General features: G+C 39.0%; 1 protein-coding gene across 1 annotated transcript in view; it reads right to left on the reverse strand.

The window, feature by feature from the left end:
* The window catches only part of ttn.1 (titin, tandem duplicate 1), a 203,856-nt gene that overhangs the window by 114,259 nt on the left and 72,140 nt on the right, over window positions 1-17,457 (reverse strand). Inside the window, exons 80-97 of the mRNA XM_040148273.1 lie at window positions 17,353-17,412; window positions 16,974-17,042; window positions 16,504-16,575; window positions 16,196-16,273; window positions 14,869-15,105; window positions 14,122-14,211; window positions 13,874-13,963; window positions 9,950-10,045; window positions 9,654-9,746; window positions 9,335-9,424; window positions 9,071-9,145; window positions 8,798-8,887; window positions 8,235-8,270; window positions 4,181-4,231; window positions 2,881-3,279; window positions 2,369-2,647; window positions 628-897; window positions 408-547 (exon numbers count right to left, since the gene is read on the reverse strand). Of these exons, the coding sequence (XP_040004207.1) occupies window positions 408-547; window positions 628-897; window positions 2,369-2,647; window positions 2,881-3,279; window positions 4,181-4,231; window positions 8,235-8,270; window positions 8,798-8,887; window positions 9,071-9,145; window positions 9,335-9,424; window positions 9,654-9,746; window positions 9,950-10,045; window positions 13,874-13,963; window positions 14,122-14,211; window positions 14,869-15,105; window positions 16,196-16,273; window positions 16,504-16,575; window positions 16,974-17,042; window positions 17,353-17,412 (2,315 nt within the window). The remainder of the gene's footprint in view (window positions 1-407; window positions 548-627; window positions 898-2,368; window positions 2,648-2,880; window positions 3,280-4,180; window positions 4,232-8,234; window positions 8,271-8,797; window positions 8,888-9,070; window positions 9,146-9,334; window positions 9,425-9,653; window positions 9,747-9,949; window positions 10,046-13,873; window positions 13,964-14,121; window positions 14,212-14,868; window positions 15,106-16,195; window positions 16,274-16,503; window positions 16,576-16,973; window positions 17,043-17,352; window positions 17,413-17,457) is intronic.

The following is a 17,457-nucleotide window of genomic DNA, read 5'->3' on the forward strand; positions in this document are numbered from 1 at the left end:
GGATTCAATCGGCTCACCAGTAAATCAAAACAATCCAGTCCAATAACACTGGAGATGATGGTTTGCATAGCTCTTCAGAAAACATTACCATGAACTGGTTACAGTATCTGTCTTATTATAATCCTGGACTGCATCAATTTTCAGTCCCACAAGTCCCCATATACCCAACTCCATCTCCAGCTACAATTTTTCATTTCTTATTGCCAATTTCCCACGTTGCTTAATCTTATTGGAATATTTTACATCAGGAAGCTCTGAACTTGTGATGTACTTCTCCAAAGTACAACAGCATAATTGACCATTTCACCAGTGCGATTGTGTAGGAGGTAAATCCACATTTCTTAGCTGCCTTCACAGCTAGTAAGACCAGTTGACTTTGAGATGGGGTGTATTTTTTTAAATCTTACCGGCGATCTTGTCAACACCTGCCCTTTTAGTTTCCATTCACCGGCTACATCATCTTCAGATATTTCAGTGTCAAATTTGGCTTCTTCCTTCTCAACCACCTCCACGCTGGAGAGAGGCTTCAGGATCTCAGCCTCACGTTCTGAAATTAAAGAAATATTTTAGTCGTTTAGGCACGATCCTCATGATTTTCTGATGTGGACTCGTGTATGTTACACCAACCTCCAAGTGTCAGTTTTGCTGTGTATCTGCGATCCTCAACCTGAATGGTATACTCTGATACATCATCGGGCTGGCAGTTTTTGATGGTCAGCGTCATGTCCTTTCCATCTTTGATGATCTCAACCTTGTCAGAAGGAGTGAGCTCATTGTCTCCTTTGAACCACTTCCAGTTGGGAGTGTCCTTGAAGAGCTCACATTTGAATGTGGCCTTGGCCTTTGGTTTCACATGCTGATCTCTCAGAGGCTTCACCAGCCAGTCTTTGATGATTTCTGAGGACAGAGAGTTCAAATTATTTAGAACAGTGTCAAGCTTTGAAGCAGACCTGGTTACAGAACTCTGAAGTGAAAGACCGAAAACACTGAAAGTAACAGATTACTCCTAGTCTGAGAATCAACATAGCTTATCAGAGTGTTAGTGGACGCAGGTAAAGTTTATGATATTTTCAAGCCAGGCCAGAATCAGACAGACAACTCAAACATAGCTGTGATCAACAGTTTTATCAGTGTTTTAAATCTATGCTCAAGGTAATGGGATGTTTTTAACTTAATGCAACTGTCTGTTAATCATAAATCTTTTATTTTGTCAACCTGCACCTCAAAGACCACAAATAAAACTTAGCTTTTAGCTTTATCAGGTGCAGTAAACATATTGTGCATTGTTTTCATGAAGTGAACAGTAAATTAGGTAAATTAAACTACATGTGCCAAAGCAAAACTACATTTTAAACACGCTCTGAGAAATTTCTAGAAATTGATTTTATCATGTAGTTACTAGACACAGGTAGTTCTGCTCTGGTTCTAAACAAGCTTATTTTTTCCTGATGTTATCGTGGTTACAAGCGAAAACAAGGAATTTGAGATGTTAGCAGAATTTTTAACAAGTTTGTTAATTTAGCTAGCTAGCACGTTAGGTTGCGCTTCTTAAACAAGTATTTATTTATATTTTTTCCCCTATTGTTAGATTAAAGAAAGATCATGCCCTCTGAGGTGTGGCAATAAAGTAAAATAAAGGACTGGATAATGAAAATCTTCTTCTCTGCCTCCTATATTAATTCCTGTATTGGGAAACCTACACTATCAGTTATGTAACCAAAAACTTACCTTTGACACGTATTCTCAACGTTGATGAGATTTTCTTGGCAAACTTGTTTAACTTCAGCTAACTGCACGCAGGCTAGTACTGACTTACTCTAACACTCTTACTTTAAAGTCATTTTATTGTTTGCCTGTCACTTTTAGTGAGGCAGTTTTTAAGTTTTTATGCTGCGAGCTACTGTGACAGCCACCCTGAGGATCTGAGAGGAATTTACAGTTCTGATCTCTTTAAACATAAACTTATAAACCTAACCTGATTTTTGATTAAAATGTTTTATGGAGAGTATTTAAGTTGTTTTCTTATTCTAAATGTTTGTTAGCAGTTTACTGTCTTTCATATCTATTTTTTCACCACCCTGTGTGAAAGCTGCTACACAAATAAAATTTGATTGCACGAATGATAATGCAGCCTTGGTGTTGACTGAAACAATATCAGAGTGGCCAGGTATGTCAACTGGTGACTGGTTTATGGAAACCTTTCCCATAGCTAAACTTTCCCCAAGGAATGGGGCAAAGAAATGGCGACTAAAAGGTGATTCAGTCTGAAAGATGGAGTGACAGTGAAGTGGCTATTCAGTCTAAATATCAGGTCAGTCTGAAGCCTGTGAACTGTTTTAGTTTCATCTACATACTGCTGACAACTCACCAATCACTTTGACGTTGGTTGTAGTCTTGATATCCTCCTGTCCGTCCACCTCACATGTGTAGGCGCCAGCATCGTCATCAGTAGCGTTTTGAATGGTCACAGCGTGCTGCATACCAATGATATTAATGGCCACTTTTCCAGCCTTTTTCTTAAGGACTGCGCCGTTACGCTTCCAGATCACATCTCTCTCTTTGTTCAACTCGCAGGTCAGGTACATTGGCTGGCCCTTCGTACATGTTGTGTCTGGTTCCAGTTCTTTTGTCCATTTCACAGGCAGCTCTGCACAGAAAGATACAGTAATTTAAAATACAGAATTTGCAATACGATAAAGTGTTGGTATCATTTGAAATTCTTCCATAATGGTACCAACACCATACCTGAGTTTGTTTACTTTTTGATGCCTACAAAAAGCTTATTTTTTTTAGTTAACAAAATAAGTCAAACTTCTGAAATAAATTGGTTTTTAATGTTGTGACAATGTTTATGTTGGATAAAAAACCTGACTAGATTACCTTCAACAATGAGCTTGGCTGTGCATGTTATTTCCTTGCCAGCATTCCTGGCTACACAAGTATATTCACCAGTGTCGGACAACTGGACATCAATAATGTTCAACTTGCGATCTTTTCCATCAGCAGTGAACTTGTACTTGGGGCCCTCACGAAGGTTGCCGCCATCTTTCATCCATGAAGTGATGGCAGTGGAGGGTGAGATCTCACACTCAAACACTGCAGATGAGCCAATAGACTCAGCTTCCTGTAGCACGATGTCCTGAAGCTTCTTAACGAACTTCAGAGGGACAGCTTTGAGCTTGAATCCTCCGAATGGTTCCTCTGGTGGTGATGGACCTTTTCCACCAGGCCTCAGGCCCCGGCCCCTACCGCCATCACCAGGTGATGGGGTTTTTCTCGCTGCAACATCATATACAAAAACTCATCAAGTTATTGTCAGATATGATGATGAGCAAAGAATTACGTTGGACAATGGGATGTTTTTAAGATCTTATGCCTACCGTGAATTAGTTGTCACTCAGTTGATGTAACCTCACATTTAATAAAAATCTGTTTTAAGCCAGCGGTTTTTAGTGTTAAAGGAGCACAGAATATAAGATTCTGTTAAGACTAAAAAAAAATGCAGCGTCACTCTTTAGAAGCTTACCAACAAGATTCTTTGAAGAACCCCAAAACTCAAAAAGACAACAACAACAAACCACAAATACAACATGCAAAGAGCGAAAGATATAGCAATTTCAAGCAAGTAAAGTAATTGTGAGGCTAAAAAAAACAAACAATGAAATATCTTTGTGTTCACGGTATCACTTTTCGAAGGTCATACGATGTGTACTCATACTGGCTGTTGTCAGTGTAACTCTCAGTGTTGATGTACAGCTGGGTATCATTTGAATTTTTTTGATACGACTACCTGAGTTTGGGTAGTGATACAAACAACTCGTTTTATGTGAAACTGGAAAAATTTTGGATTAAGATCCATAAATATTTAATTAAAGAACAAACCAACAAGAAATCTTTCAGTACTTGAAAGATTTTGACACTCAGTGCTATAGACACATTTCAGTTGGTACCAAAAAGCTAGAGGTTTGATACCCAGCCCTGTTGTTGATCATCCCAAACCTTCTGGGCTAAAATTAAAGGCTTACCACGAAAAAACAGACTTTGTTGGAAAGGACAAAATAAGAAACCTTACACCTAACCATAATTGCGAATGGAGTAAGTAAAATTGCTTCAAACATTATCTAGCACAAAGAACCAAAACCATTAGTACATATGAGCTGTAATGTCAGTCTATTCTCACCCCCAAATCCCCGGCCTCTGCCTTTTGGTGGCTCTTCTGCTGGTTTTCCATCTGGACAAGAAACAATAAAATGAGTTTTAAGTTTTTCTGACTAGTAATAGTCCAGTTTTTCTGACTAGTAATAGTCCAGCAGAAACTAAGAGGAGGATTTAAGCAATTCTAACAGCAAACATGCTAAATTAAAGACATTCGTATCCACATCATATGAGAATACTGGAGAGACATCACACAGCACATGATGAGGAGGGTAAAGATGAAGTGTTTGATAATGGATGAACAGTGAGACAAGATGATCAAAGGGACATAAATGGATGAAAGATGAAACAATAGTTCTGAATGACATGAACACTGGTGAAGACAAACACTGAACAATTGATGTGGAAGACATTTGATGACAGACATTATATGATGGACCACATGTAAACATTACAGTGGATGGATGATGGATGGACAGATTGACAGAGAGAAAAATACATGAGCTCTAGATGAACGAATGGATCAAGTGACTAAATATGAAGGTGATGAGGATTAGATGAGTCATCTTAGATGGGATGAGGGGACTCCAGAGTCATCATTTGGGAGCGTTTGTCGGCCCTGGTCTCACCTCGTTTACCGCCAGGCATTCCAGGAGTCTCCAATGCCCCATCAACCCCTTCGCCTTCCCAGTCCTCTCGAGGAACCAGCTCCCAGCCCCAGGCCTCCTCTTCTTCCTCGCCCTCAATTTCTTCTGCCACCTCTTCTGTTACCTCCTCCTCATACTGGGTGGGCACCTTCTTCATCTGCACGGCTCCGGGAGAGATCTCCTTCACCAAGGGGACCCTTCCTTTACCAGGCTTTTCTGGTTCTTGAACCTCCTCTGGTGATGGCTTCTGTGGGACCTTTTTGAGTTTTACAGTTTCAATAGAGTCTTTTGGTGAAACAGTTCTGGGAATCCTTTTGGCTTTTTCAGCACTTGGCTTCTTCTCAATGGGGACTTGTTCCAGTTCCTTAGGCTTTGGCTTATCAGCTTTTGGTGATGGTGTCTTTTTAAGCTCAAGCTTCTTGAGCTGCTCAATAAGATTGAAGGGCTTTTCTTCTCCTACCTTGTCTTTGCCAACCCTAGGTGATGGAGTCTTTTTGACTTCAATAACTTTTTTTAAGGTTTCTGTTTGTTTTTGTGGGAGCTCTTTCTCTGCCTCTTTCTGCTGGATCATTTCTTTCTTTCCGGGTGGACTGGGCTTCTTGGCAGGAACAGTTGGTTCATCTTTCTCCTGAGGTTTCTCATCCTCTTTTTTGGGTTTTGCTGTCTTTTCAACTTTCCTAAGCTGCTGTTCTTTCAGCTCTTTAGGAGTTTCATCTCTTGGAGGTTGACTGGGTATTCTTGTGTCCACAGGCTTCCTTTTCTCCTCTTCAAATGTTTTTTCAGGCTTTTCTTCAGGCTTGGCAACTTTGGTGACAGGCTTCAACACAACCTGCTTTTTCTCTTTATCTGGTGTGGAAATAACTTTCACTTTTCCATGAGGCTTGTCAGCAGCTGTAGGTTCCTCATCCTTGGGTACTTGATCAACCTTTTTCTTCTGCGGGATTTCTGTCTGGTCTTCGCTGACATCAGGAATTACCTCTGGACTTGTCAAGAGAATGTCTTCATCTTTTCTGTATTTTATAGCAGCACTGGGTTGATCTCTCTGTGGCATCTCACTTCTCTTGAATGGAGTACGCTCAATATCTGTCCTTGCTTCAGCTTCTTTCTTAGCTTTTGGAGGCTCTGTTGTCTCAGGTTTCTGAGGTTTTTCAAATGGTTTCAATGTCACCACTTCCTGCTCCTCCTCTTTCTTTGGCAATTTCTTTATTTTCTTTTTAGTTAAATCTGGCTCAGGTTCTTCATCTTTCAGTTCTTTAGGTGTTCTTATCCATCTTGATTTTTCATCTTCTGACTCTAGCTTTTCAGGTTCCTCCATAGATCCCAGTTCAGATGCTTCTTCATTTGCACGGCTCCGGGAGAGATCTCCTTCACCAAGGGGACCCTTCCTTTACCAGGCTTTTCTGGTTCTTGAACCTCCTCTGGTGATGGCTTCTGTGGGACCTTTTTGAGTTTTACAGTTTCAATAGAGTCTTTTGGTGAAACAGTTCTGGGAATCCTTTTGGCTTTTTCAGCACTTGGCTTCTTCTCAATGGGGACTTGTTCCAGTTCCTTAGGCTTTGGCTTATCAGCTTTTGGTGATGGTGTCTTTTTAAGCTCAAGCTTCTTGAGCTGCTCAATAAGATTGAAGGGCTTTTCTTCTCCTACCTTGTCTTTGCCAACCCTAGGTGATGGAGTCTTTTTGACTTCAATAACTTTTTTTAAGGTTTCTGTTTGTTTTTGTGGGAGCTCTTTCTCTGCCTCTTTCTGCTGGATCATTTCTTTCTTTCCGGGTGGACTGGGCTTCTTGGCAGGAACAGTTGGTTCATCTTTCTCCTGAGGTTTCTCATCCTCTTTTTTGGGTTTTGCTGTCTTTTCAACTTTCCTAAGCTGCTGTTCTTTCAGCTCTTTAGGAGTTTCATCTCTTGGAGGTTGACTGGGTATTCTTGTGTCCACAGGCTTCCTTTTCTCCTCTTCAAATGTTTTTTCAGGCTTTTCTTCAGGCTTGGCAACTTTGGTGACAGGCTTCAACACAACCTGCTTTTTCTCTTTATCTGGTGTGGAAATAACTTTCACTTTTCCATGAGGCTTGTCAGCAGCTGTAGGTTCCTCATCCTTGGGTACTTGATCAACCTTTTTCTTCTGCGGGATTTCTGTCTGGTCTTCGCTGACATCAGGAATTACCTCTGGACTTGTCAAGAGAATGTCTTCATCTTTTCTGTATTTTATAGCAGCACTGGGTTGATCTCTCTGTGGCATCTCACTTCTCTTGAATGGAGTACGCTCAATATCTGTCCTTGCTTCAGCTTCTTTCTTAGCTTTTGGAGGCTCTGTTGTCTCAGGTTTCTGAGGTTTTTCAAATGGTTTCAATGTCACCACTTCCTGCTCCTCCTCTTTCTTTGGCAATTTCTTTATTTTCTTTTTAGTTAAATCTGGCTCAGGTTCTTCATCTTTCAGTTCTTTAGGTGTTCTTATCCATCTTGATTTTTCATCTTCTGACTCTAGCTTTTCAGGTTCCTCCATAGATCCCAGTTCAGATGCTTCTTCATCTGCAGTGAAGACTCGTTCGGTTCTGCCAAGTGTTATTACCTCTCGATCCTCTCTATCCTGAAGCTTTTGAACTGTTATGTCTATATCATAATGTCTTGTCACGTCAACTCTATGAGTTATGGCTTCCATCTCAGGCTCTTTGGGCTTAGTTGGCACCTTTTTTAGTTTGATCTTTTGCAGTTCGTCTTCTGGTTTCCCTGATTTTTCAAATGGTTTTAGTTTAACTGATTCTTTCTGCTCATCTGCCTTTGGCAGTTTAGTTATTTTCTCCTTAACTACACTTGGTTCCTCGGGTTCCTCCTCTTTCTGCGGTTTTGGGGTTCTTGTCCAACCTTCTTTCTCTGTTTTCTGTACAACTGCAACCCTTTCAGCTTCCTCAAAATGGCCTAACAGAACCATCTCCTCCTCTGCAGTGAAGACTCGTTCAGTTCTTCCAAGTGTTATTATCTCTCGATCTGCTCTGTCGTGAAGTCCATGAACCCTTAGTTCTGGATATTGATCCCTCTTCACTTCAGCTTTATGAGTTACAACTTGTTTCTCGGGCTCCGGAGGTTTCACTGGAACCTTCTTCAGCTTAATGACCTCAGGTTCCGGTTCCTTCTCTTTGGGTATTCTGGTGAATTTACTCTTCAGCTTAGGTGATTCAGGTGTTTTTGCCTCGTGAACAGGAACCTTACCCTTTTGCTTAAGAGGTGGCACTGTGGTTGATGCAGTAAATACACCTTATATAACATTCATATACAGGAAACTAAACATTTCATTTTTTACAACACAGGACTAGCACACCCCTTAAACACATAAATGAAAAATTAGATAGTTTTGTAGTTTATGAGACAATAACTAACATAGCAATATGTATTAGGATTTATTGCCTTTCTAAAATAAAGAAGCAAATATTTTGTATACCTTTAGTTGGTCCAGGTGCTGAAACTGGTTCCTTGTCTGCAAGAAGATCAATGTAAGTATACACAATAGAAACAGCGTTAGAAAAAAGGCAAAATCGAAGATAAAGAAGGTGAATTCATTTTTAAAGACGGATAACTTGAGAAAGTGCAGCATAGATTTCCTTTTGTATATTCTATTTCCAGAATAATTTTGGACTGAAAGTCAGCTTTGAAATCAATGACCTTATTAGATGATTAACATGATTTTTTGTCATTGCAAGTGTACAAGTTACAGTACAGTAATTCCAGAAGATGTTTAAAAAGCATTTATAGGATCATTTGGGCTCATTTAACAGATACAGTTAATATGAAAGAGTTGGATGGGTTATAGAACAGAAAATGGATTTTAGTGTATTCAAACATCAGACCATCAGATTTAGACAGAATGTAGACAGCAAAGACATTTCTTAAATCAAAATTCATGTTGCTTTGTATGAAGATTGAAGGTGACACATATGAAATGCCTAAAAGTGAAAGACAAATATAAGACAACAACATGGATGTAAGTTACAGAAGAGATGTTACCTTCAGGTGGAGAAATTTCCTTCGATACAGGAGAGGGTTTAGCCTTCACGGCTGGTGGAGTTGGTTTCTTCTCCACTGGTGCAACTTGAGCTACAAGAATGCCAACTTCATTAAATCACAGGCAAAGATCTGGCAAACAAGCAACAACTGACAGGTACTCAAACAAAACAGAAAATATTAAAGAAGTCAGACTGTTGTTAAGACCTAACAGATTTCTTTGAGGTGGGACAAACAAGGAGTTAAACAACATGGATGACAAACAGAAGAAACTACCTGCAGAAGGAACGACTTTTTCTGCTGGAGGCTTTGGTGTTGGTGGAGATGGTTTCTTTTCAGCTGGAGGAGATACTTAGGAGTACAAAATACCAAAAGTCATGAATAAGGACAGAGAAGATATGAAAGTGACTACACAATAAAACAGAGGACAGATTCAAGATTTTAGAAAAGGACACATGAGTAAAACAGACAAACTTGAGCCAGCTCAGACAGACACAGAACAGTGTTTTTAAGTACCACCAAACAAAGTGAACAGACTACCTGTAGGAGGTGCTATTTTGGCTGCAGGAGCAGCAGGAGCTGAAGGCGTTGCTACTGGTGCAGATGGTTTCTTCTCCACTGGAGGAGACACTTCAGAATACAAGATGCCAAGATCATGACCAAGACAACAACATAGCCAATCAATAAATAGGCAGTTGCACTGAAACAATGCAAGACTGGGGACACAATAGACAGCAAGTGAAATGGCAATTGAGAAAAAAGAAAACCATGAGGATACATTTTGATCAACCAGCAAAGAATAGATAGACAGACAGACATCCAGTTTACAACAACATACAAAACCAAGTGAAGAAACTACCTGCAGGGGAAGTGACTCTCTCTACAGGAGCAGGAGAAGGAGTTGGAGGCTTTAGTGTTGGTGGAGATGGTTTCTTCTCCTCTGGGGGAGATACTTTGGGAAGACAAGATGCTAAGGTCATGACCAGGGGACAATACGTTTGGTCTAATCATGATGAGTATCACAGAAAGTTAAAAATATGAAAATCTGAAGACAAGTGAGACGATGAGTACAACACAAACAAACAAAAGAAAAACAACATGACTGACTCTACAAAAGTCAGCAAAGACAAGGAATGGAAAAACCGAACAGACTACCTGCAGGGGGAGGAACTTTCTCTGCACGAATAGTGGGAGCAGGAGGAGAAGGTTTTGGTGTAGGTGCAGATGGTTTCTTCTCCTCTGGGGGAGATACTTTGGGATGACAAGATGCTAAGGTCATGACCAAGAAGACAATATGTTTGGTCTAAACATGATGAGTATCACAGAAAGTTAAAAATCTGAAAATCTGAAGACAAGTGAGAAAATGAGGACAACACAAACAAACAAAAGAAAAACAACATGACTGACTCTAGAAAAGTCAGCAAAGACAAGGAATGGACCAACTGAACAGACTACCTGCAGGAGGAGCAACTTTCTCTGCATGAATAGTAGGAGCAGGAGGAGAAGGTTTTGGTGTAGTTGCAGATGGTTTCCTCTCTTCTGGAGGAGATACTTTGGGAAGAGAAGATGCTAAGGTCATGACCAAGACAACATGGTCAATCAAGACTTATTAACGAGAAAAGATGATTTAGAAATGAATTACTCCAAGCAGCACAAACAAATAGAAGAAGTGCCAGGATTGAAGATGCAAAAGAACGTCAACTGACCAACCAAAATACAAAAACTTGGCAATGAAATATATTAATAGACTGAGAGGTTCTTTAGTGCATGGGTGTGCCTAATAGAGTCGCAACATAAAAAACGTGTTTCAAAGACAATAAACAGACACGACTTACTGTGACAATGTGAAGATTAGTGTAAAATGTACCAGCTGTTGGTGTTATTGAAGACAGTATTGGAAGATGAGTGAGTACAGGAAATGTGAGATGTTAAATCTCTTAAGAGGGGTTGATCTTATGGCAATCATGAGCCTGTGCAGCTCAAGTACGAAAGAATACCTTTCTGAAGAGTTTGTTGTTCAATCTCATGTGTTCCCTTCTTTACTTTCTTGTCATCATCTCTTGTTGTTAGAGGTTTAGTTGCAGTGGTTCTCGCTCCCTCAGAGGAGTCAACGACTGGGGCGATTCCTGTTTGCGTATAAGAAGTAGGTTTCTTGGATGGAAGAGTTTGTTGCTCAGGGGGAGAAGGCTTTTTCTGCAGTGGAACGTGAGATTTTTTAGTTGGAACAGCCCTTTCTTCAGGGATAGGTTTTTTGGATACTGACACTTCTTCAGGGGGAAAGTCCTCTTTAGGAGCAACAACTGCTTTGGGAAATACAGGAGAGGTTTTCTTTGATTCAGTTTCCTCTGGTACTGAGATTTCTTCCTCAAGACAGACTGTTTTCCAAGATGAAGGAATCTGAGATGAAACTGGAGGTGACACTTTCCTACTTGCTGGGATAGATCTTGTTTCTTGGACAAGTTCTTCTTGAAAAGACAGTTCTTCTGGCACAAGAGTTGGTTTCTCTAGAGGTACAATGTCTTCAAGATACATTATTCCTGCAGCTTTGGGAGTTTTTGTGATGTCCTCCCCTGGAGACTTAATCTTTTTAGGTGGTATTGCTTCTTTGTTGGCAGGAATGCCTGTCATAGGATGAGAAAGAGTGGCTTTGGGAAGAATTCTGGGTAAGTCTTTTTCAGATGGAGGTGAAACTGTTTCTCTACAAGGCAGAGACATGGATCTGTCAGATGGAACTTCTTTCACTTCAACAGAGTCAGTTTGCTTCAAAGGAGTGACATCTTTAGGTATTTTAGACTTTTTCAGTAATGTGACTATTGTAGGTGTAGCAGAGATTTTAAATTTAACAAGATCCTCCATTGGAAAGACAGATTCTTCTTCAATTTCTTCACAATGTACTGATCCAAATGATTCAGTAACTTCTCTCTGCTCTGTATAAGTTGCTTCCTTGAGTTTCCTTTCTTGAGGAGTTTTCTTGTAAGCATCCTTTTTGGATGCCATTCCAGTGTCGGGTGGAGAAACCTCTTTCTTTAAAGGATGAATAATTTCACATGGAGGTGTGATGTCTCTTTTTGACGGGAGAAGGTCAGCTTTCTTTAAAGGTGGAGAGACAGACCCTAAAGACATTTCTTCTTGCCAGTTCAGAGCTTCTTCCTCCACATTAAAGTCTTCTTCATCACAAGGTTCAGTATCCTCTGGTTTTTCAGTCTCATATTCTGTGTATACTGGCTCAATGTCCTCTTGTGGCTCAGTTTCCTCAACCTGCTGATCTTCACTGTACCATGTAGAAAGCTCCTGCTCTTCCCTTTCAATAACCATTGGTTGCCTTATTTCCCTTTTCAAAGTGCTTTCTTCTGTCACAATCAACTCACTGAGCTTCACTCCCCTTTCACATGTTCTGATGTCCTCTTGCCTGTGTCCAACTTCTGCTGCACGAGAAATCCTTTCTCCAGGGTCCCTCTTTAGATAAGACTCTTTTCTGTCTTCATCCACTACTGTTTGCTTAAGATCAGTCTTCAAGGGAACTGTGGTCATTTTTAAGACATCACCCAAGATTGAAGATTTGCACCATGGAGCGGTGGCCAAGAGGAAAACAACACACAACAAAAAACCATCAAGACACAAAAAAAAACGAAATTTCAGTGAGGTATATATTCTACTGTGATTCTCATTTTACAGCTGTACTGTAAGTATTGAATCACTACCTCTCTGCTGTGGAGTTTCTTTAGACTTTGGCTGGACTTCTATTTTTCCGGAAGGAATAACCTCATCTGATTTCAGGGACAAATAAATACACCTAGTTAAACTAGAAGAAACTGATGAACATTTCTGCTGACTTTCTAAAAGTACCCGAGAAACATTTGTAATTTTAACCATACCTTTGATGGGTGTACCCGCTTCCAGCTTTGGTTTAGCTAGAACTGTTGTTTGCTGTGGTATCTCCCTCTGTTTAACTGTTTTGATAATTGATATGATGTAACACACAGTAAACACACATGACAGCACAGACATCAGGACAAAACCTTTGAAAAAGTAGCTGAAGGCATCTCAGACCAAAAGATATAAATAGTGAGTTAAAAGATCAAGATCAGTAATGATTAGTTAATAAGATGGTCAAACTTGTCATGTTTGCAGGCATATCTACCTTGTTGCTGAGGCTTTTTAGCCTGAGGAATTTGTTTTGGTGTTTCCAAATCCTGTGGTGGTGTTGGTGCTTGGTGGTGCGGCACTGGTTCCTCTGTTACTAATTCTAGAACCTCAGTATGTTTCTCTGGCCCTGCTGGTAGCTTTTTAACCATTTTCTGTGCCTCTTGAACCTTCCTTGGTTCTTCTGGAACCTCCTTTGGTTCCTCTGGAACCATTTTTGGTTTTCCTGGAACTTTCTTTGGAGCTACAGGAACCCTCTTTATTTCTTCCGCAACCTTTTTTGGCTTTTCTGGAACTTTCTTTGGAGCTTCAGGAACCCTCTTTATTTCTTCCACAACCTTTTTCGGTTCTTCTGGAATCTTCTTTGGTGCCTCTGGAACTTTCTTTGGAGCTACAGGAACCCTCTTTATTTCTTCCACAACCTTTTTCGGTTCCTCTGGAACCATTTTTGGTGTTTCTGGAATTTTCTTTTGGGCTTCAGGAACTCTCTTTGTTTCTTCAACAATCTTTTTTGGTTCTTCTGGAACTTTCTTTGGCATTTCTGGGACCCTCTTTGGTTCTTCCAGAGCCTTCTTCGGTTCTTCTGATTTGATTTCAGGGATATACCTTGGTGCTTCCGGCTCAGGTTTACCAGCCAGCAGATGTGGTTCAGGTACCTTTGGTTCTGAGACAACTTAGAAGAACATTTATTGATAAGATGATTATCTTGTTAACCATATTTTGAAAGAAAAACCCAAAAGTGAAAGTCACACTCTAACGAGTGCTTAGCACACTCAAAGATATTCATGGAAGATATTTACTTTCCGTGTGATACTTAAAAGCAGTTCAAAGAACAAAAAATGATAAACTGTAACACATTTACATAAATTGAGAAACAACACAAACATAAAACATGCCAGTACAACAAAGCAACTACTAAGAGCATCTCTGCAGTACCTTTAGTTGGAACAGCTTCAGCCTTGAGTGGAGTAACCTTTGGTGCAGATGGTTGAATCACAGGTTCCTCTGGTGTGGGTACATCTTGCACTTAAGAGAACATTATGTATTGTTTAACGTACAGGTAACGATCAAGGCTAACATGGAATCAAAGATCACACTCTTAACGAGCAAATTCAGAGTCTGAAAGAAAACATTTGTGGAAATGAAGCAGAACAATTGAAGATTCAAAGATCAACTATCAATACCTTTAGCTGGAAGACGTTCCTGTGTTGACGGAGTAACCTTGGCTGCAGTTGGCTGAACTACAGGTTCTTCTGGCTTTGGTGGTTCTAGTACTTTAAAGAACATTATATATACAGGTTCAGTAACCTGGTAACCACTCTAACGTGTGCTTAGAACAAAAAGTACTACAGAAAAACATAATCAGAGTACATAAAATGCACAACACAGACTGATTTATATTACATCAAGCCAATCACGTGACAACACATATTAAAGAGTTTCAAGATGGAAAAAAAAAACCCGCTGTCTTTCCTGTACCTTTTGCTAAAATATCTTCAGTCTTTGGTGAAGTAATCTTGGCAGCAATTGGCTGAACTATGGCTTCCTCTGCTTTGGCTACAGCAGGCACTTAACATTAAAAAGTTTTCAATTTTTACTCTACATTTATCCAAAGGTTGTTCGAGGGACACAGCATGAGCTTCACTATCACTACTCTAAATCTATGACTTTCATTGCTAGAGTTAATGCGTAAAGGGATTATATAAAAAGCTGTATTCAAAAACCCTAAAACTCATGTATGGTCAACTCCAAATACATTGGGTGATGTTAATGTTAAAAGATCCAGATCAAGTGGTTGGCAGTGAAAAACATCGTAGAACATTCAAGATTTACACAAACGTGTTAAAAGGTTACAAATGTAGAAAAACATACTGTATAACACAATGTCTTTCCAGTTGAACAGTAGTAAAGCAAAGTGTTTACTACTTTACCTCTTGGTTTAGGAGCTTCTGGTTGTTTCTTGACAGGTTCAACCTTCGGGGCTTCGGGTTCAGGCTTAATTTTGGCCACTTTGGGCGTAGGTGCTGCCGGTTTCTGAGGCAACACTTGAGGTTCGGGAGGAACCATTTTTGGCTCTGCTGTTGTTGGCTGTGGTTGATAAGGTTCAGGGCTGACCTTTCTGGGAACTATATCGGCTTCAGGCTCTGGTTTGGTGTATACTGAAGGTTCTTCAAGGTTAACAGAGAAATATTACTGTGAGTCAATAGGGAGTCACACACGGCTTAAAAGAAAAGAAGGAAAAAATAACATGCAAAACAAAGAAATGTATAAAACGAACAGACTAACAGATAACCAAACAATTTAAAGACAGACAGCCAAGAACACGATGCTCTTTTCGCATTGTAACAACACTGAGAATAGCTAAGTAAAGGAACACTTTAGACAACATTAAGTTGTACAGAGCGCACTCAAGAGAAATCCTAAGGTGAAATTCATCATACAATGTAAAATGTAATACCCTATCAAATTTCATGCTAAAATTTGTGAATTTGCATTCTAATGTTAAATATAATAAATACATAAATAAACAAATACATACAGAATATATTGTATATTCTTCTGGTATAAATATGAAACCTGGATAAAAATTTAAAACATTTAAAGAAATTTAAGATCTATAAAGACAATAAGTTTAGGATCACCTGAATTTAGAACAAAGTATGAAATCACATTCCTCTAAAATTTCATGCTAAAATTGTGTTATAAATATGAAATGTATGTAAAAATGAAAAGCTGTCAAGAAATTGTAGCTTTACTCTACAAAAATTCTATAAAATTTAAAAATTATTTTTAAAAAGGCCTTCATGTTGCATTTCTTTTGCATTGTATGTAATTAAGAATTTGAAATGATAATGACATGTAAATATTGTAAATCAAAAACTTTTAATGAAATTTTAAAAAAATCAACATCCATGGAATTTGAAAAATTTGGATTGAAACTATTTTTCATACAAATTCGGAAGGTTTTTGTCTTGTATCAATGTAAAAAAAAATGTGAATATTGTATTACAGAGTCATTAAAAAAAATAAAAGAATTTCATTTACGTCTACCGTACATATATGACTCATAAAAAATGTCATTTGTCATAAAGGTTTAATTGATGTTTTTGCAATTTTTGATGTAATTTGAAAAGGTTTTCATCACTGTTTTGTATGTTTTACATGAAGAATTAAGAATGTGAGACAATAAAGACTCTGTAAGATCGCAAACACATAAAATAATTGGTTTTTAAGAAAATAATCCGCTAAAAACGTTACCTTCTGGGGCTGTAGGTTCCTCCCTTCGAGGCGGACCAGCGACAGTTACCTCGGGCTGCGGCTTCTTTACTTCGTATACTTTAAAATATTACCATCGATTTCAGTATTCTGACCACAGTAAATGCTAACATCAAGATTTTTTATTATTAGGTATTTAGGAGAGATAGAAATAAACAAAGAAAGGAACAAACAATGTGACTGAACAAGAAAGTTCTAAATAAATGAACAACTCCAACACAAAACACAAAGTACATAAATAAGAAGGAATTAAGTAATTAGTAAAAATAGGAAGAGGTATTTGTAGATACCTTTGACTGGAGGTGGAGGTGAAGCTGCAGGCTCAGAGGGTTTCTCCTCTGGTCTCCTGTAAACCTCAGGTACTTAAAACATCAAGAAAGTTCATGTTAGAACTATGACGGTCAAGCTCTACTTTTTGCCATCAACTGAACAGAAATTGCTAGGCAGGATTAATAAGAGCGTAAGAGTGGTAAGTCGGGGCGAAAAAGAGTAAAGAACAGGAAACACACACATGAATAAGAGGGATAAAACACGAAAGTAAAAGACAGACAAGACTAGAAGATCATTTACAACAAACTAAAAATAGAATAGCTTCTATAAGCAGCAGTTTGAAATGCTGATGTGTGAACCAAGTGGACGGACAAACATGGCGGCAGATTGGCAGTTCTGATCAGCGGCTATGTTAGGCGACAGCCACAAGCTTTGTTGAACAGCCCCGAGCCTTTTTGCCTGTTTTGCCTTTTATTTTAAGCGATTATACCTTCAGGGATTTCTTCTGTTATCTCGACCTGAGTCCTCTCAACAATATCTTCAACAAGTTTTTTGTCTTCTGGTGAAGGAGAAAAGTGAGCTTAGAAAAAAAACTTGACTCTGTCATGTCAAGACTGTCGCAGATCTTTAACTATCCCAAGATATAAAGGATGGAATAAAGGGGGATTTACTGCAAATGAACAACAACCAATGAAGAAACATGAAGACAATGATAAATGACATTGGTCAAAAAAACCAAACAAAACAGATAAACATAGTATAGAGGACAAAAACGGTAAAAAGAGATTTGAAGACACAGACAGACAGTGTGATGACAGTTTTTATATTGATGAGGGGAGTTATTTTAGAAAATAGAATCATGTTGATACCTTTGATGGAGGAGTACTGAACAGAAACCGTCTCTTCTTGAACTGTCAGACTTTCAAAAACTACAGTAGACCATTAAAGGATAATCAACTGTTAGAGAGATCTGT

Source organism: Xiphias gladius, chromosome 16 (genome assembly GCF_016859285.1).
Source record: "Xiphias gladius isolate SHS-SW01 ecotype Sanya breed wild chromosome 16, ASM1685928v1, whole genome shotgun sequence".
Lineage (NCBI taxonomy): Eukaryota > Metazoa > Chordata > Actinopteri > Istiophoriformes > Xiphiidae > Xiphias > Xiphias gladius.